At 33.8% G+C, this 21,412-nt stretch overlaps 1 protein-coding gene across 1 annotated transcript in view; it reads left to right on the top strand.

The window, feature by feature from the left end:
- The first annotated feature begins 3,215 nt into the window (after positions 1–3,215).
- LOC138320484 (transient receptor potential cation channel subfamily M member 2-like) overlaps positions 3,216–21,412 on the top strand; it is a 35,773-nt gene continuing 17,576 nt past the window's right edge. The window contains exons 1-7 of the mRNA XM_069263465.1: positions 3,216–3,416; positions 3,858–3,997; positions 4,715–4,805; positions 9,203–9,346; positions 11,961–12,190; positions 20,019–20,178; positions 20,503–20,647. Coding sequence (XP_069119566.1) covers positions 9,205–9,346; positions 11,961–12,190; positions 20,019–20,178; positions 20,503–20,647 — 677 coding nt within the window. The 5' untranslated portion in view covers positions 3,216–3,416; positions 3,858–3,997; positions 4,715–4,805; positions 9,203–9,204. The remainder of the gene's footprint in view (positions 3,417–3,857; positions 3,998–4,714; positions 4,806–9,202; positions 9,347–11,960; positions 12,191–20,018; positions 20,179–20,502; positions 20,648–21,412) is intronic.

Raw genomic sequence — 21,412 nt, 5'->3', positions numbered from 1 at the left:
TTTCAGGCCTTTCAGGCCATCTTCAGGCGATTGTTTATTTACTTTAGCTTAGATACAAGATGACGTCATAGTAAATGATGACGTCATAAAAGACAATACTCGCAGGGGAGGTAACGGTATTGTCAGTAAATATAGGTACAGGTATCACTATATTATTTAATTATTATAACTAATCAATAATGAACATATTAATGACCATTCAACAATGGTTTAAATAATTTTACAAACATATTTTCTTTGCAGAGTCTGTTTGTAATCCCAGCGTCTCCCATCATGTAAAATGGGAATATAGTAAAATAGCCTTTACCACATGTGTCGAGGTGTGCACTGAGTGGGATTTTCCGAGTTTCTGGTGAGCGCATTTGCTGCTTATGAACTCGGGCTCTCTCACTCAGTGCATTTCCTGTTTGTCCTATGTAGAATTCTTTACAAGTGGGACATACAATCACGTAGATAAGGTTTTTGCTTTTGCAGCTCAAGTAATTATTAGGCGTTACTTTTTTCCCAGTCTTTAAAAGAAGATTGGTCCCTTCGTGGATGTAATTGCAGGTTCCACATCGTGTGTCTCCACATTTCGTCACCGAGTAGGTGCATCCCTCTGAATCATTAAATCGTGCACTTGTAAGTATCCTTTTCAAATTTGGCGGCTGTCGCTTACTTTGAAGGATTTCAGATTTCTTGAAAAGTTGTTGCATCTTTTGGCTTTGATGTAAGATTGGAATTATGTCTTTTGCCGTTTCTACGATATTTTGATGACAGGGGTTATGTGTGACCACAAACGGTATATTTTGATTCTCGTGGGTGGACTTTACTTTCCGTAATTCATTAATGGGTATGACTTTAGCCCGGTCAATACTGTTGTTTATTAATGCCATGGGATAATGTTGCTGATGCACAACGTCTTTTAAAAGTTTAAGTATATATATATATATATATATATATATATAAATGTCTTCTTTGAAATGAATACTGCCTATATCAAATACAGGGGTTGTAGTAATAGTTTTAATGATTATAGTTATTTTGTTACAAGTATAATATCCTTATATTTCGCGTCAAAACAAGACAGGCATTTCACAAATTATTATTTTTATAATTGACCGACTTGCCGATATATATTTAGATATATAAGTAAAAAAACAGTAACATGTTCATGTGATGATTTCCATTTATTAAAAAAAAAACACAACAGTAAAACAGTTTTTGTATCGCCCTATCGCTTTCGCGGCTCTTGTCGTTCTTCAGCAATTGTTCCCATGAAGAACGGCAAGAGCCGCAAAAACGCTAGGGTGATACAAAACTGTTTTATTGTTGTGGTTTTTAATATTTAAATAGATATAGAATACCCTTGTGATGGAATTAAAATATTAATTAACAAAAATTAAATCAGGTCTGTGATCTCTAGCGCTTTCGCAGCTTCGCTGTTCATCTGGAGATGTTTAAACATCAGGATAGGTTTCATTAAACATCCCCTGATGAGCAGCGAAACTGCGAAAGTGCTGGAGATCGCAGATCTTTTTATCTAATATACATTTATATTTACACTTGCTATGCTTGTTCGCTATAGGCAAGTACTAGCCGATTTTGTTTACCATAACTGCATGGTAACATTGAACTTTCAACTTGCGTATGAAAGTGTTCTATGTAACGTAAAGGGGCTACTTTAAAAAAAAGAAACAGATGGCTTTGTTTACATTTTGACGCAACATTACATGTATATTGTTGTTTTTCATAGATTTTTGGAAAAATTTAAACAATACATATGTTTCATATTTATATATGATACAAACGTTTTATAAATTAACAATTGTATAAAGAAACGGGGAAAATATCCCGACCGGGGCGACGTGCAGTGCTTTTATTTTTGTTAAAAATGATGGATGTCATATGTAAACATTACCTCTGTGTATGTGTTCGTCCTGCGATCGAGTCTTTGGGGTGGACGGGCGTGAGACCCTCTGACAGAGGTCAGTTATAAACATATCCTCTTGTCTTTGTTCTTTGAGAATTTAATCGTGTGACATTGTATATTATAAAACATGCACCGCTAGTAATCCACGTGTTGACAGTTACGCGTCACCACAAATACATTGTATCCATCGAAGTTATTCAATCTATCGATGGCGATGGATCTAAGCGTAGATTATATAATCACACGGCTCCCAAGGATGTAATATCGTCAAGTCAGACGACAATCTCAAACACATTGAGCTACTTGAACACCAGGGTTTTAAAAACTTCGGCAAACTCCAGTGTGTAAGCGTGCGTCAGCTTCGCCTCGCTACACAATAACGGTCACCGAGTTCACACATGTGGCCGAGTACAAATGGTTCGTGTCATTACGCTATATATTAACTTTTAGCAAAATCGAAATTATTTTTAAAGTTCTGATCTGATTAAATAAAATTATCTTTGGAATTTACTTTGTTTGATATTTTTATTCTACACTAAAATATTTAACTTTTTTTGTCGTCGCGGATGAATAATTCTACCTTGCGTGAAGGGTCATCATTCGCTGTTCAATTGAGTAAGCTCCTCCCACTTTTGACCGACTTTTATTGAATAATTACGTCACTTTCAAATGACGATTTTATTGCATAAGATGTATATAAAAAGTCGTTTGAGTGTAAATATAGGGATTGGATTTCGCTTTTATGTTAACCATGCTTGTATGGAGCAATTCCTCTAAGAATATATTCAATATGGGGCGCGCGAAAACCCAATCCATATATATATATATATATATATATATTAAGAAAAAAATATATCAACACGGCATTCCTTTTCGCTAACGTTTTCAGGCCTTTCAGGCCATCTTCAGGCGATTGTTTATTTACTTTAGCTTAGATACAAGATGACGTCATAGTAAATGATGACGTCATAATAGACAATACTCGCAGGGGAGGTAACGGTATTGTCAGTAAATATAGGTACAGGTATCACTATATTATTTAATTATTATAACTAATCAATAATGAACATATTAATGACCATTCAACAATGGTTTAAATAATTTTACAAACATATTTTCTTTGCAGAGTCTGTTTGTAATCCCAGCGTCTCCCATCATGTAAAATGGGAATATAGTAAAATAGCCTTTACCACATGTGTCGAGGTGTGCACTGAGTGGGATTTTCCGAGTTTCTGGTGAGCGCATTTGCTGCTTATGAACTCGGGCTCTCTCACTCAGTGCATTTCCTGTTTGTCCTATGTAGAATTCTTTACAAGTGGGACATACAATCACGTAGATAAGGTTTTTGCTTTTGCAGCTCAAGTAATTATTAGGCGTTACTTTTTTCCCAGTCTTTAAAAGAAGATTGGTCCCTTCGTGGATGTAATTGCAGGTTCCACATCGTGTGTCTCCACATTTCGTCACCGAGTAGGTGCATCCCTCTGAATCATTAAATCGTGCACTTGTAAGTATCCTTTTCAAATTTGGCGGCTGTCGCTTACTTTGAAGGATTTCAGATTTCTTGAAAAGTTGTTGCATCTTTTGGCTTTGATGTAAGATTGGAATTATGTCTTTTGCCGTTTCTACGATATTTTGATGACAGGGGTTATGTGTGACCACAAACGGTATATTTTGATTCTCGTGGGTGGACTTTACTTTCCGTAATTCATTAATGGGTATGACTTTAGCCCGGTCAATACTGTTGTTTATTAATGCCATGGGATAATGTTGCTGATGCACAACGTCTTTTAAAAGTTTAAGTATATATATATATATATATATATATATATAAATGCTTCCTTGAAATGAATACTGCCTATATCAAATACAGGGGTTTGTGGTGACTTTTATGCATAACAGCACTAATTACTAGTATGCGTTTAAACATGCAGATATGTTTTGACAGATCACGTGTGTGAATGCCAGTTCACCTTAGTTAAGGTATTGAATTACTACAGAGCGCCATATAGACACCAATGCATTGGGTGGAGAAACGTCTAGGATCTCTATTGAAGCCAACGGAATACATTTACTGGGGCACACAGAGTAAGTATCGATATATTTACGACTTGTTATATGGCTGTGTTCAGTAATTGTCACCGGTTTTCAATTGAGCAATTGTCGATCACTTGTTATTTGTCCGAGCTGTTTTTGTATTGAATGTCTTCAAAAAAGTATTCTCAAATCTTTAAAATCATCAATGATATGTCAAACAACTTTGCTGTCTTGTTGTACAGAGTACGCGTGTGCTTATTGTATTACGTATTATGAAAGTGCACTTGGATCTTCAGCGACATATGTACAAATACTATAATCAGATACAATTTACCACATTTTGTTGAAACGTAAAGTAATATTGAAGAAAAAAATATCATATTTGGGATTGTATTTACATATATAATACGACAGAAATTATTGATAAATATTAATTGATCAAAAGATAGTAAAAAAATACCCTTATTTAAATATGTATGCTTCAATGTAAACACTGTCCTATTAAAGTGTCTAGCGACCAGGTAAACACCAAGATTTCTGTAATGCAGTAGACATTAATATCGCCTTCCGGGAACGCAAACCGAAAGCACGTTGACTGAAACAAGTATGGGCAGGCTTTTAATCTAAACTGTATGGTTCTGAACAACCTTCAAGGTTTTTTGTTGACCTCAAATTTTCTACGCTTTAATGATAACATCTATGATATGCTTGCACACATCGTGTTAACATATGTTTTAAAGTTTAAACGTGTATATAATCTCTTTGTAGCTAAATCCATTGGATGTGCTCATGAAGTATTCATCAACGTTAAAATGACCCCCCTTGGATAAGTGTGGAATTTGGTGATTGCTGAAATAAGGTAACCATGTGATCATGTTTAAGATACTTTTTATATAAACTTATATATAAAGTGTTTTTTGTGTCTCTAGTTCACATATGAAATTCATGTACATAGGTCTGAAAAATCTGTTTGATCCATTCTGGCATAAGTTTATATATATTATAATGCAGTAAATATACATCTTGTCCTCTTGAGGGTGAAGAAGTGTTCATGCTTAACTAAACAGCCATTCAGGAAAGCTTCCCGGTTGGATTGTAAACCTTTTAAACGTAAACAATATACATTATTGGATTATAGATTTGGTTACAATGTATATTTACCTGTCATAGTAGGTACATGGTATGAATTGTTAACGTCAAATTAAGGATCTGCTCTTGTGAGGCTTCAGTCTCGTTGAAATCGCGTTTCAACGCAAATAATTTTTCTGTAATTTTCAAAAACTGTTTCAATTTGTAGCACGATGCCATATAGAAAATATATCAAAACATTAGACTTATAGCTCTTGAAAAAAATAATTTACGCAAAATTTTATAAATGACCAATTTGGCGGCCATTTTGAAAAGGTGCATTTCTTACACTTTGTAGAGAGGTGAAATTTCAGCCTTTTTTACTTCAATATGTTTATATAACTCGCCGGTTATGTAAAATTTTAGCTATATCAAGTTATTGTTTGCTGATATATGTTTCTGTTTCAAAGATCACTGAGATGAAAATGATCAGCATTTAAGTGTGGAATTATAACCTATTGTTTTTTCAGTGAATTTCAGTGAAGATAAAATTATTTGAATTTTTATCAAGAAATGCTGAAAATAACCAATTTTTTAACAGAGCAAACAAAAAAGCACACTGACCCCCTATATTTATGAAGGCTTTAGAAAAAGCAACCTTTTTTATTTTGAAATGCAAACTTTCAGAAAATGTTAGTCATTAAAACTGTTTCTGTGGAGCGTTGAATCTGTCAAAAATTGTAAAAAAGATGTATTTACGTCTTCAAAATTTAGATGGTAGCGGTAACATAATCATACAGCTGTTATGAGTAAAAATAATAGGTTGACTGTTCAGTTCAGTTCAGTTCAGTTCTTTATTACTTTAAACCAATTAGTTTATCAATACAGTGTATATATATATACAGTGCACTGAGTGCAGACAGGAAAAACAATACAATATATATTACTGATACCGGTACATGTTTGAAATTATCTTCCTGGTTATTACTGATACCGGTATATGTTTCTTATTATCTTACTGGTTATTACTGATACCGGTTCATGTTTGTAATTATCTTCGTGGTTATTACTGATACCGATACATGTTTGTAATTATCTTCCTAGTTATTACTGATACCGGTACATGTTTGTAATTATCTGCGAGATTAGTGTGATACCGGTACATGTTTGTAATTATCTGCGAGATTACTGTGATACCGGTACATGTTTGTAATTATCTTCCTGGTTATAACTAATACCGGTACATGTTTGTAATTGTCTTTCTGGTTATTACTGATACCGGTACATGTTTGTAATTATCTTCCTGGTTATAACTAATACCGGTACATGTTTGTAATTATCTTCCTGGTTATAACTGTTACCGGTACATGTTTGTAGTTATCTTCGTGGGTATTACTGATACCGTTACATGTTTGTAATTATCTTCCCGGTTATTACTGACACCGGTACATGTTTGTAATTATCTTTCTGGTTATTACTGATACCGGTACATGTTTGTAATTATCTTCCTGGTTATTACTAATACCGGTATATGTTTGTAGTTATCTTCGTGGGTATTACTGATACCGGTACATGTTTGTAATTATCTGCGAGATTACTGTGATACCGGTACATGTTTGTAATTATCTTCCTGGTTATAACTAATACCGGTACATGTTTGTAATTATCTTCCTGGTTATTACTAATACCGGTACATGTTTGTAATTATCTTCGAGATTATTGTGATACCGGTACATGTTTGTAATTATCTTCGATATTATTGTGATACCGGTACATGTTTGTAATTATCTTCCTGGTTATTACTAATACCGGTATATGTTTGTAATTATCTTCCTGGTTATTACTGATACCGGTACATGTTTGTAATTATCTTTCTGTTTATTACTGATACCGGTACATGTTTGTATTTATCTTCCTTGTTATTACTGATACCGGTACATGTTTGTAATTATCTTCGATATTATTGTTGAGATTGGTTATTACGGATACCGGTATATGTTTGTGACTATCTTCCTTGTTATTACTGATACCGGTACATGTTTGTAATTGTCTTCGATATTATTGTGATACCGGTACATGTTTGTAATTATCTTCCTGGTTATTACTGATATCGGTATATGTTTGTAATGTCTTCGTGGTTATTACTGATACCGGTACATGTTTGTAATTATCTTCCTGGTTATTACTGATACCGGTATATGTTTGTAATTATCTTCGAGATTATTATGATACCGGTATATGTTTGTAATTATCTTCGTGGTTATTCTTGATACAGTTAATGATGTTCGTGGTTATTACTGATACCGGTATATGTTTGAAATTATCTTCGAGATTATTGTGATACCGGTATATGTTTATAATTATCTTCGAGATTATTATGATACCGGTACATGTTTGTAATTATCATCGAGATTATTGTGATACCGGTATATGTTTGTAATTATCTTCGAGATTATTATGATACCGGTACATGTTTGTAATTATCTTCGCGGTTATAACTGATACCGGTATATGTTTGTAATTATCTTCGCGGTTATTATGATACCGGTACATGTTTGTAATTATCTTCGCGGTTATTACTGATATCGGTATATGTTTGTAATTATCTTCGAGATTATTTTCTTCCTTATGTTTGTAGTTATCTTCATGGGTATTACTGATACGGGGTATGTTTGTAGTTATCTTCCTGGATATTACTGATACCGGTATATGTTTGTAATTATCTTCGAGATTATTGTGATGCCGTTGTATGTTTGTAATTATCTTCGTGGTTATTCCTGATACCGTTACAAGTTTGTAATTATCTTCGAGATTATTGTGATATTGGTACATGTTCGTAATTATCTTCGTGGTTATTACTGATACCGGTATATGTTTGTAATTATCTTCCTGGTTATAACTGATACTGGTATATGTTTGTAGTTATCTTCCTGGTTATTACTGATACCGGTATATGTTTGTAATTATCTTCGAGATTATTGTGATGCCGTTGTTTGTTTGTAATTATCTTCGTGGTTATTTCTGATACCGTTACAAGTTTGTAATTATCTTCGAGATTATTGTGATATTGGTACATGTTCGTAATTATCTTCGTGGTTATTACTGATACAGGTATATGTTTGGAATTATCTTCGAGATTATTTTCTCGGTGGTTATTACTGATACCGGTATGTGTTTGTAATTATCTTCGAGATTATTGTGATAGCGGTACATGTTTGTAATTATCTTCGAGATTATTGTAATACCGGTACATGTTTGTAATTATCTTCGTGTTTATTACTGATACCGGTATATGTTTCTAATTACCTTCATAGTTATTGTGATACCGGTATAGGTTGGTAATTACCCTCATGGTTATTGTGATACGGGTATATGTTTGTAATTATCTTCGTGGTTATTGTGATACCGGTATATGTTTGTAATTACCTTCATGGTAATTGTGATACCGGTATATGTTTGTAATTACCTTCATGGTTATTGTGATACCGGTATATGTTTGTAATTACCTTCATGGTTATTGTGATACCGGTATATGTTTGTAATTACCTTCATGGTTATTGTGATACCGGTATTTGTTTGTAATTACATTCATGGTTATTGTGATACCGGTATATGTTTGTAATTACATTCATGGTTATTGTGATACCGGTATATGTTTGTAATTACCTTCATGGTTATTGTGATACCGGTATATGTTTGTAATTACCTTCATGGTTATTGTGATACCGGTACATGTTTGTAATTACCGATACACTGTTTATTGTTTATTAAGTTATTGTTAACCAATATCGACATTGAGTGTTACACACCGTGTTGGGGATTGTATTGATCCTGCGACAAATGGCGACATCTTTGCTGACATTTCGTTAAACCCAGACAAATGTCCAGTTAGTCTGTTTCAGTAAGTTACCATATACCCATGCTGAATACATAATTAATTACTATTATAGCGTCAGTGTTTACCGCAGGTATTACAAGATAGGACTTTCAAAACACATATAGAAAACCTAGTCAGGAAAACACAAACACTTATGTGTAAAATTAGCTTGCCTTCTTTTTTGTTCTCGCACTTTTCACAACTAAGATAAAAGACAGCATATTTTTTATAAACCGTTTATTATAGTTATGTGGTGTTCTATTTGACAGTTGAAACTGAACTAATGAATCAAAACAATTTATCTACAACAGCCATGGCCAATAACGAAAAAGAACCAGAACCAGAACCAACTCTGGCCATGTTTCTGGTTGGAGACTCCATAAAGTTTATTCCGAAACCATGGCCAAGGAATAAGTTCAAGGAGGCCCTGATTGACACCCTGGATGCGTTTGGTGGTACGTAATGCTAATCTCCATTAGGTTTCTCCATTAGGTTTGGTGGTACGTCATCCTTATCTCCATTAGGTTTGGTGGTACGTCATCCTTATCTCCATTAGGTTTGGTGGTCACCTTATCTCCATTAGGTTTGATGTTACGTCATCCTTATCTCCATTAGGTTTGATGGTACGTCATCCTTATCTCCATTAGGTTTGGTGGTACGTCATCCTTATCTCCATTAGGTTTGGTGGTCACCTTATCTCCATTAGGTTTGGTGGTACGTCATCCTTATCTCCATTAGGTTTGGTGGTACGTCATCCTTATCTCCATTAGGTTTGGTGGTACGTCATCCTTATCTCCATTAGGTTTGGTGGTACGTCATCCTTATCTCCATTAGGTTTGGTGGTAAGTCATCCTTATCTCCATTAGGTTTGGTGGTACGTCATCCTTATCTCCATTAGGTTTGGTGGTACGTCACCCTTATCTCCATTAGGGCAGTATTGCCAGCTCACCCGATTTCCCCGGGTTAACCCGTTTTTTAGACATTTTAGAATGCATAACCCGATTGACCCGACGGGTCATCAAATAACCCGATTTTCAGCATTTGACCAAAGTGTCAAAAAAACTCACAAAAATTACGCCAGAGCAAGCCATTAGCGCAATTTTAATTACATCTCAGGGCTTAAGATTCATATCAGCCCCTTGTATAATGCAGGTAGCTATGTTTGTGTTTACACAAGCTTAAAGATGCTCCACCGCTGACAAATGGTATTTTTTCACTATCAAAAACAGGAGCAGGCGATTTAGTATTTTTCTTCAGTTACAAAAGTTACTTACTTTACACCATTACCACCATAACCACCACTGGTTGGAGACTCCATAAAGTTTATTCCGAAACCATGGCCGAGGAATAATTTCAAGGAGGCCCTGATTGACACCCTGGATGCGTTTGGTTGTACGTCATCCTTATCTCCATTAGGTTTGTTGGTACGTCATCCTTATCTCCATTAGGTTTGGTGGTACGTCATCCTTATCTCCATTAGGTTTGGTGGTACGTCATCCTTATCTCCATTAGGTTTGGTGGTCACCTTATCTCCATTAGGTTTGATGGTACGTCATCCTTATCTCCATTAGGTTTGGTGGTATGTCACCCTTATCTCCATTAGGTTTGGTGGTACGTCATCCTTATCTCCATTAGGTTTGGTGGTACGTCATCCTTATCTCCATTAGGTTTGGTGGTACGTCATCCTTATCTCCATTAGGTTTGGTGGTACGTCATCCTTATCTCCATTAGGTTTGGTGGTACGTCATCCTTATCTCCATTAGGTTTTGCGGTACGTCATCCTTATCTCCATTAGGTTTGGTAGTATGTCATCCTTATCTCCATTAGGTTTTGCGGTATGTAATCCTTGTCTCCATTAGGTTTGGTGGTACATCATCCTTATCTCCATTAGGTTTTGTGGTACGTCATCCTTATCTCCATTAGGTTTGGTGGTATGTCATCCTTATCTCCATTAGGTTTGGTGGTACGTCATCCTTATCTCCATTAGGTTTGGTGGTACATCATCCTTATCTCCATTAGGTTTTGCGGTACGTAATCCTTGTCTCCATTAGGTTTGGTAGTATGTCATCCTTATCTCCAGTAGGTTTGGTGGTCACCTTATCTCCATTAGGTTTGGTGGTCACCTTATCTCCATTAGGTTTGATGTTACGTCATTATTATCTCCATAAGGTTTGGTGGTACGTCATCCTTATCTCCATTAGGTTTGGTGGAACGTCATACTTATCTCCATTAGGTATGGTGGTACGTCACCCTTATCTCCATTAGGTTTGGCGGTATGTCATCCTTACTCCATTAGGTTTGGCGGTATGTCATCCTTACTCCATTAGGTTTGGTGGTACGTCATCCTTATCTCCATTAGGTTTGGTGGTACGTCATCCTTATCTCCATTAGGTTTGGTGGTACATCATCCTTATCTCCATTAGGTTTGGTGGTACATCATCCTTATCTCCATTAAGTTTGGTGGTACGTTATCCTTATCTCCATTAGGTTTGGTGGTACGTCATCCTTATCTCCATTAGGTTTGATGGTACGTCATCCTTATCTCCATTAGGTTTGGTGGTACGTCATCCTTATCTCCATTAGGTTTTGTTTTATGTCATCCTTACTCCATTAGGTTTGGCGTTACGTCATCCTTATCTCCATTAGGTTTGGTGGTATGTCATCCTTATTTCCATTAAGTTTGGTGGTACTTCATCCCTATCTCGATTAGGTTGGACTTAAACTAAATCTCTGAGGAGGCCCTCATCAACTTAAGCATTTCCTTATACCTGTGGAGATCTTAATTATTTCCTTCCGTTCCTTTTGAAAAGGAAGGTTTTGTATTTAGAGGCAGCTATAACTCTACCTTTTAAAAATAATTGATGTATAAAGATCTTGTCGACGCTCTGGACGCTATCGTACTGTCACCTGCCATACTGGGCCAATTTCTGATGAATTAAGGTACATGTTTTTCTTCTGGACATTTTAGTGTTAGTTTAAAAATTACTTATCGGGAACTTATAACGCAAAACTGTTATTAAACACTATTGTTTTCAAAGGAATGAACAATGAACTGTTTATGACTTTCAGACCCTTGGCTTGTATGTGAATGTACCCTTGATGATGGGCGCGATCAAAACAACTGTGAGTGGCTTACTGTCACAAGAATTGCTATGGAAGCCAGAAAAGAATATAGCAAAATAAACAACAGTTATTCAGAAACCAAGGAACCTAAAAAACTTGTGAATGTGAATTCTCAATTGTTGGATAAGGCGAAAGATGAAGATGACAAGGTCACATTTTGTTTGATAGGTATCAATGTAAGTATGTTTGATAGGAATCACTGTACGTATGTTTGATAGGAATCACTGTAAGTATGTTTGATAGGAATCACTGTAAGTATGTTTGATAGGAATCACTGTAAGTATGTTTGATAGGAATCACTGTAAGTATGTTTGATAGGAATCACTGTAAGTATGTTTGATAGGAATCACTGTAAGTATGTTTGATAGGTATCACTGTAAGTATGTTTGATAGCAATCACTGTAAGTATGTTTGATAGGTATCACTGTAAGTATGTTTGATAGGTATCACTGTAAGTATGTTTGATAGGTATCACTGTAAGTATGTTTGATAGGTATCACTGTAAGTATGTTTGATAGGTATCACTGTAAGTATGTTTGATAGGAATCACTGTAAGTATGTGTAGATAGGAATCACTGTAAGTAGTGTTTGATAGGAATCACTGTAAGTATGTTTGATAGGTATCACTGTAAGTTAGATAGGTATCACTGTAAGTATGTTTGATAGGTAATCACTGTAAGTATGTTTGATAGGTATCACTGTAAGTATGTTTGATAGGTATCACTGTAAGTATGTTTGATAGGAATCACTGTAAGTATGTTTGATAGGAATCACTGTAAGTATGTTTGATAGGAATCACTGTAAGTATGTTTGATAGGAATATCATGTAAGTATGTTTGATAGGAATCACTGTAAGTATGTTTGATAGGAATCACTGTAGTATAAATATGTTTGATAGGTATCACTGTAAGTATGTTTGATAGGTATCACTGTAAGTATGTTTGATAGGAATCACTGTAAGTATGTTTGATAGGTATCACTGTAAGTATGTTTGATAGGAATCACTGTAAGTATGTTTGATAGGAATCACTGTAAGTATGTTTGATAGGTATCACTGTAAGTATGTTTGATAGATATCACTGTAAGTATGTTTGATAGGTATCACTGTAAGTATGTTTGATAGGAATCACTGTAAGTATGTTTGATAGGTATCACTGTAAGTATGTTTGATAGGAATCACTGTAAGTATGTTTGATAGGTATCACTGTAAGTATGTTTGATAGGTATCACTGTAAGTATGTTTGATAGGTATCACTGTAAGTATGTTTGATAGGTATCACTGTAAGTATGTTTGATAGGTATCACTGTAAGTATGTTTGATAGGTATCACTGTAAGTATGTTTGATATGACTCACTGTAAGTATGTTTGATAGGTATCACTGTAAGTATGTTTGATAGGTATCACTGTAAGTATGTTTGATAGGAATCACTGTAAGTATGTTTGATAGGATTCACTGTAAGTATGTTTGATAGGAATCACTGTAAGTATGTTTGATAGGAATCACTGTAAGTATGTTTGATAGGAATCACTGTAAGTATGTTTGATAGGTATCACTGTAAGTATGTTTGATAGGTATCACTGTAAGTATGTTTGATAGGTATCACTGTAAGTATGTTTGATAGGTATCACTGTAAGTATGTTTGATAGGTATCACTGTAAGTATGTTTGATAGGTATCACTGTAAGTATGTTTGATAGGTATCACTGTAAGTATGTTTGATAGGTATCACTGTAAGTATGTTTGATAGGTATCACTGTAAGTATGTTTGATAGGTATCACTGTAAGTATGTTTGATAGGTATCACTGTAAGTATGTTTGATAGGTATCACTGTAAGTATGTTTGATAGGTATCACTGTAAGTATGTTTGATAGGTATCACTGTAAGTATGTTTGATAGGTATCACTGTAAGTATGTTTGATAGGAATCACTGTAAGTATGTTTGATAGGTATCACTGTAAGTATGTTTGATAGGTATCACTGTAAGTATGTTTGATAGGTATCACTGTAAGTATGTTTGATAGGTATCACTGTAAGTATGTTTGATAGGTATCACTGTAAGTATGTTTGATAGGAATCACTGTAAGTATGTTTGATAGGAATCACTGTAAGTATGTTTGATAGGTATCACTGTAAGTATTTTGATAGGTATCACTGTAAGTATGTTTGATAGGTATCACTGTAAGTATGTTTGATAGGAATCACTGTAAGTATGTTTGATAGGAATCACTGTAAGTATGTTTGATAGGAATCACTGTAGTATGTATAGTTTGATAGGAATCACTGTAAGTATGTTTGATAGGTATCACTGTAAGTATGTTTGATAGGTATCACTGTAAGTATGTTTGATAGGAATCACTGTAAGTATGTTTGATAGGTATCACTGTAAGTATGTTTGATAGGTATCACTGTAAGTATGTTTGATAGGAATCACTGTAAGTATGTTTGATAGGAATCACTGTAAGTATGTTTGATAGGTATCACTGTAAGTATGTTTGATAGGAATCACTGTAAGTATGTTTGATAGGAATCACTGTAAGTATGTTTGATAGGTATCACTGTAAGTATGTTTGATAGGTATCACTGTAAGTATGTTTGATAGGAATCACTGTAAGTATGTTTGATAGGTATCACTGTAAGTATGTTTGATAGGTAATCACTGTAAGTATGTTTGATAGGTATCACTGTAAGTATGTTTGATAGGTATCACTGTAAGTATGTTTGATAGGTATCACTGTAAGTATGTTTGATAGGTATCACTGTAAGTATGTTTGATAGGATCACTGTAAGTATGTTTGATAGGTATCACTGTAAGTATGTTTGATAGGAATCACTGTAAGTATGTTTGAAGGAATCACTGTAAGTATGTTTGATAGGTATCACTGTAAGTATGTTTGATAGGTATCACTGTAAGTATGTTTGATAGGTATCACTGTAAGTATGTTTGATAGGAATCACTGTAAGTATGTTTGATAGGTATCACTGTAAGTATGTTTGATAGGAATCACTGTAAGTATGTTTGATAGGTATCACTGTAAGTATGTTTGATAGGTATCACTGTAAGTATGTTTGATAGGTATCACTGTAAGTATGTTTGATAGGTATCACTGTAAGTATGTTTGATAGGTATCACTGTAAGTATGTTTGATAGGAATCACTGTAAGTATGTTTGATAGGTATCACTGTAAGTATGTTTGATAGGTATCACTGTAAGTATGTTTGATAGGTATCACTGTAAGTATGTTTGATAGGAATCACTGTAAGTATGTTTGATAGGTATCACTGTAAGTATGTTTGATAGGTATCACTGTAAGTATGTTTGATAGGTATCACTGTAAGTATGTTTGATAAGTATCACTGTAAGTATGTTTGATAGGAATCACTGTAAGTATGTTTGATAGGTATCACTGTAAGTATGTTTGATAGGAATCACTGTAAGTATGTTTGATAGGTATCACTGTAAGTATGTTTGATAGGTATCACTGTAAGTATGTTTGATAGGTATCACTGTAAGTATGTTTGATAGGTATCACTGTAAGTATGTTTGATAGATATCACTGTTAGTATGTTTGATAGGTATCACTGTAAGTATGTTTGATAGGTATCACTGTAAGTATGTTTGATAGGTATCACTGTAAGTATGTTTGATAGGTATCACTGTAAGTATGTTTGATAGGTATCACTGTAAGTATGTTTGATAGGTATCACTGTAAGTATGTTTGATAGGTATCACTGTAAGTATGTTTGATAGGTATCACTGTAAGTATGTTTGATAGGAATCACTGTAAGTATGTTTGATAGGTATCACTGTAAGTATGTTTGATAGGTATCACTGTAAGTATGTTTGATAGGTATCACTGTAAGTATGTTTGATAGGTATCACTGTAAGTATGTTTGATAGGAATCACTGTAAGTATGTTTGATAGGTATCACTGTAAGTATGTTTGATAGGAATCACTGTAAGTATGTTTGATAGGTATCACTGTAAGTATGTTTGATAGGAATCACTGTAAGTATGTTTGATAGGTATCACTGTAAGTATGTTTGATAGGTATCACTGTAAGTATGTTTGATAGGTATCACTGTAAGTATGTTTGATAGGTATCACTGTAAGTATGTTTGATAGGTATCACTGTAAGTATGTTTGATAGGTATCACTGTAAGTATGTTTGATAGGTATCACTGTAAGTATGTTTGATAGGTATCACTGTAAGTATGTTTGATAGGTATCACTGTAAGTATGTCTGATAGGTATCACTGTAAGTATGTTTGATAGGTATCACTGTAAGTATGTTTGATAGGTATCACTGTAAGTATGTTTGATAGGTATCACTGTAAGTATGTTTTGATAGGTATCACTGTAAGTATGTTTGATAGGTATCACTGTAAGTATGTTTGATAAGAATCACTGTAAGTATGTTTGATAGGTATCACTGTTAGTAAGGTCACATGTTTGATAGGTATCACTGTAAGTATGTTTGATAGGAATCACTGTAAGTATGTTTGATAGGTATCACTGTAAGTATGTTTGATAGGAATCACTGTAAGTATGTTTGATAGGAATCACTGTAAGTATGTTTGATAGGTATCACTGTAAGTATGTTTGATAGGTATCACTGTAAGTATGTTTGATAGGAATCACTGTAAGTATGTTTGATAGGAATCACTGTAAGTATGTTTGATAGGTATCACTGTAAGTATGTTTGATAGGTATCACTGTAAGTATGTTTGATAGGTATCACTGTAAGTATGTTTGATAGGTATCACTGTAAGTATGTTTGATAGGAATCACTGTAAGTATGTTTGATAGGAATCCTTGTAAGTATATGTTTGATAGGTATCACTGTAAGTATGTTTGATAGGAATCACTGTAAGTATGTTTGATAGGTATCACTGTAAGTATGTTTGATAGGTATCACTGTAAGTATGTTTGATAGGTATCACTGTAAGTATGTTTGATAGGTATCACTGTAAGTATGTTTGATAGGAATCACTGTAAGTATGTTTGATAGGTATCACTGTAAGTATGTTTGATAGGAATCACTGTAAGTATGTTTGATAGGTATCACTGTAAGTATGTTTGATAGGTATCACTGTAAGTATGTTTGATAGGAATCACTGTAAGTATGTTTGATAGGTATCACTGTAAGTATGTTTGATAGGTATCACTGTAAGTATGTTTGATAGGTATCACTGTAAGTATGTTTGATAGGTATCACTGTAAGTATGTTTGATAGGAATCACTGTAAGTATGTTTGATAGGTATCACTGTAAGTATGTTTGATAGGTATCACTGTAAGTATGTTTGATAGGTATCACTGTAAGTATGTTTGATAGGTATCACTGTAAGTATGTTTGATAGGAATCACTGTAAGTATGTTTGATAGGTATCACTGTAAGTATGTTTGATAGGTATCACTGTAAGTATGTTTGATAGGATCACTGTAAGTATGTTTGATAGGTATCACTGTAAGTATGTTTGATAGGAATCACTGTAAGTATGTTTGATAGGTATCACTGTAAGTATGTTTGATAGGTATCACTGTAAGTATGTTTGATAGGAATCACTGTAAGTATGTTTGATAGGTATCACTGTAAGTATGTTTGATAGGTATCACTGTAAGTATGTTTGATAGGTATCACTGTAAGTATGTTTGATAGTTATCACTGTAAGTATGTTTGATAGGTATCACTGTAAGTGTTAGTATGTTTGATAGGTATCACTGTAAGTATGTTTGATAGGTATCACTGTAAGTATGTTTGATAGGAATCACTGTAAGTATGTTTGATAGGAATCACTGTAAGTATGTTTGATAGGTATCACTGTAAGTATGTTTGATAGGTATCACTGTAAGTATGTTTGATAGGTATCACTGTAAGTATGTTTGATAGGTATCACTGTAAGTATGTTTGATAGGAATCACTGTAAGTATGTTTGATAGGTATCACTGTAAGTATGTTTGATAGGAATCACTGTAAGTATGTTTGATAGGAATCACTGTAAGTATGTTTGATAGGAATCACTGTAAGTATGTTTGATAGGAATCACTGTAAGTATGTTTGATAGGAATCACTGTAAGTATGTTTGATAGGAATCACTGTAAGTATGTTTGATAGGAATCACTGTAAGTATGTTTGATAGGTATCACTGTAAGTATGTTTGATAGGAATCACTGTAAGTATGTTTGATAGGAATCACTGTAAGTATGTTTGATAGGAATCACTGTAAGTATGTTTGATAGGTATCACTGTAAGTATGTTTGATAGGTATCACTGTAAGTATGTTTGATAGGTATCACTGTAAGTATGTTTGATAGGTATCACTGTAAGTATGTTTGATAGGTATCACTGTAAGTATGTTTGATAGGAATCACTGTAAGTATGTTTGATAGGAATCACTGTAAGTATGTTTGATAGGTATCACTGTAAGTATGTTTGATAGGAATCACTGTAAGTATGTTTGATAGGTATCACTGTAAGTATGTTTGATAGGTATCACTGTAAGTATGTTTGATAGGTATCACTGTAAGTATGTTTGATAGGTATCACTGTAAGTATGTTTGATAGGAATCACTGTAAGTATGTTTGATAGGAATCACTGTAAGTATGTTTGATAGGTATCACTGTAAGTATGTTTGATAGGTATCACTGTTAGTATGTTTGATAGGTATCACTGTAAGTATGTTTGATAGGAATCACTGTTAGTATGTTTGATAGGAATCACTGTAAGTATGTTTGATAGGTATCACTGTAAGTATGTTTGATAGGAATCACTGTTAGTATGTTTGATAGGTATCACTGTACGTATATTTGATAGGAATCACTGTAAGTATGTTTGATAGGAGTCACGGTAAGTATGTATGTTTGATAGGTATTACTGTAAGTATGTTTGATAGGAATCACTGTAAGTATGTTTGATAGGTATCACTGTAAGTATGTTTGATAGGAATCACTGTAAGTATGTTTGATAGGTATCACTGTAAGTATGTTTGATAGGTATCACTGTTAGTATGTTTGATAGGAATCACTGTAAGTATGTTTGATAGGTATCACTGTAAGTATGTTTGATAGGTATCACTGTTAGTATGTTTGATAGATATCACTGTTAGTATGTTTGAGAGGTATCACTGTTAGTATTGGCTATTAGTTTTCGCGGTTCCTAAGCATCTACGAAATTTTTGGTCGCATTTAGAAAATAATTTTGTATATATCAATAGTCAAAATTAGTCAAAAAGTACATCTTTGATACATTCTTGCATACAAAAAAATGTTTCAAAGAACTAAGCAGTCATCATTACTGACCATTTAATTTTATCGATCATTCCCATTTCTTAGAAAACATATCTATATAGGGCTTGTCAAGTTCTGAAAGTGCTAGAGACCTGAAATTGGACCTGTAGCTTGTTGATATAAAGGGCTACTGAGGTTGTAAATATGAACGAGCTGGACCAAAATTCATTGTTGTCAAATTGTCTAATGACAATTTCTAGTTCCAATTGGAGTTGATTGGATTTCCTGATTTTTGGTACACTGTAAATATGCGTATTTTTCACTAACTCAGCTTTAATAACTGTTAAAATGGTTGTACGTATCAGTGAATTGTAACATCACATTTACAATAAAATGACACGGTTGTTCTTGGATAGACGTGCATTTTTTATAATTTCATGTAAACTATCATCGCCATTCCTTGTCTGTGTCTATACAGCGAAAGTGGGACAAAACGTTTAGAAATCAGACAATGCCTGTAAATCTTACAGCATGCAAACACTAAAAATAGCCACATACCTGATATGGAGCATTATATTGAAAATTAATTTTGAAATAATGTTTGAAAATAAGCATAATGTGATTAGTTTTCTTCATACAACATCATAAACAAGTTAGTATGATCCGAGTATGTGGTTTAAGATTATTTGAATACAGTACTAATTAGACGAAGTTGTTATTTATTTTTCATTCTAGCGCTGTTCGTGTTCACCATTGTCTATTTATCTTGTATTAGGAGGATAATAAACCAGAGATATTGTCAAATGAAAGAAAATGGCCGACTCAGTTTGCGAACTTTGAGGCGAAAGGGAAAAAATACGAAACATTGTTGTATTTAGAAGAGAAGATATCCAAACCCTTGGTTACAACATTAGAGATTGATGCTGTGGAATTCAGTAAGTGGAATAAACAATTGTATACCTTTACATTTATTGTAGGAATGCTTGTTTCTTATTTAATCTGCTGTTAGCTGGAATTGCATTTTTGTCCACGCAAAAAAATTGATAATAAATCTAGTTTGAATGATTATAGCCGTATGATTTGTCATTTGGAAACCTAGAAAAATGGTCCTTTTAATCAGGTGGTCTTTATAGAAAGGTTATCGTCAAGGCAGGTGTGACTGTATATCAAATACAATAACAACTTTATATAGTATGTGTTTTAAATGTCATGATATATATATACATAGTCAAACACAATTTCTTGATATCTATTCATAGAAATGAAAGTTCCAACGATTGTGATTGTGGTTGAGGGAGGTTTAGAGACTATCGGTCACGTAGCTGAAGCCGTTCAGAAACACATTCCTGTTTTGTTGGTGCGCGGATCCGGAATGGCAGCAGACCTTATTGGCTATTGTTTGGAGTAAGACAATTTATGGAATTAAACATTTTGCCGCAGTACTTAACTTTTATAAGTGAAAATCAACTTACACATTTTGGACGATGTATAAAAAATCATTTAAAAGTTATCATTATTTTTACAGAACACATCTCCATTATATAATAATTCAGCAAAATATTTTTAGTTATTTATGTTGTTTCTGTGCCTACAGTATATAAACTATAGAAATAACTGAGAATCTCAAACAACAAACTTATACTTAATATGTTTAAGATACTGAAACTAAGAACAACACTTAAAATTTAAGTGCGTAATTATATTATTCCCCATTCAAATTTAAACACTAAAATATATGGTTGTAATTAAAATAATCGAATGTATATCGATCAAAATGTATATCACAACGCTAGATGAGAGGTACACTTATTACTACACAATATTACTATATTTTGTTAAAAATTGTACCAAACCGAATTTGCTTTGGAGTTGGCTAAAAAAGGTTTTGCCTGAAGCCAAATCCATTTGCTATTTGCAAAAATAAGTGTGATATTGAAAATTGAAATTGAACTGAAATATTTTTTCAACAACTCGTATACTAACATTTGGATAATTAATTTTTTAATTGAAAGCGCAATATGAAATTATGATGGTATTGAAATTAGTTTTATGAACGTTTGGCAGCTGCGTTTCTGTAACATTAAAGTCACAAACCCATAATGATTGATTTATTGCCCTTCCATACATACATTTTTTTCTGTACTTGACGAAAATGAAACACATTAACAG

Source organism: Argopecten irradians, chromosome 4, assembly GCF_041381155.1.
Source record: "Argopecten irradians isolate NY chromosome 4, Ai_NY, whole genome shotgun sequence".
In the NCBI taxonomy this organism is placed as follows: domain Eukaryota; kingdom Metazoa; phylum Mollusca; class Bivalvia; order Pectinida; family Pectinidae; genus Argopecten; species Argopecten irradians.
Note: the sequence above shows the minus strand (reverse complement) of the source record. Positions and strands in the feature narration are given on the sequence as shown.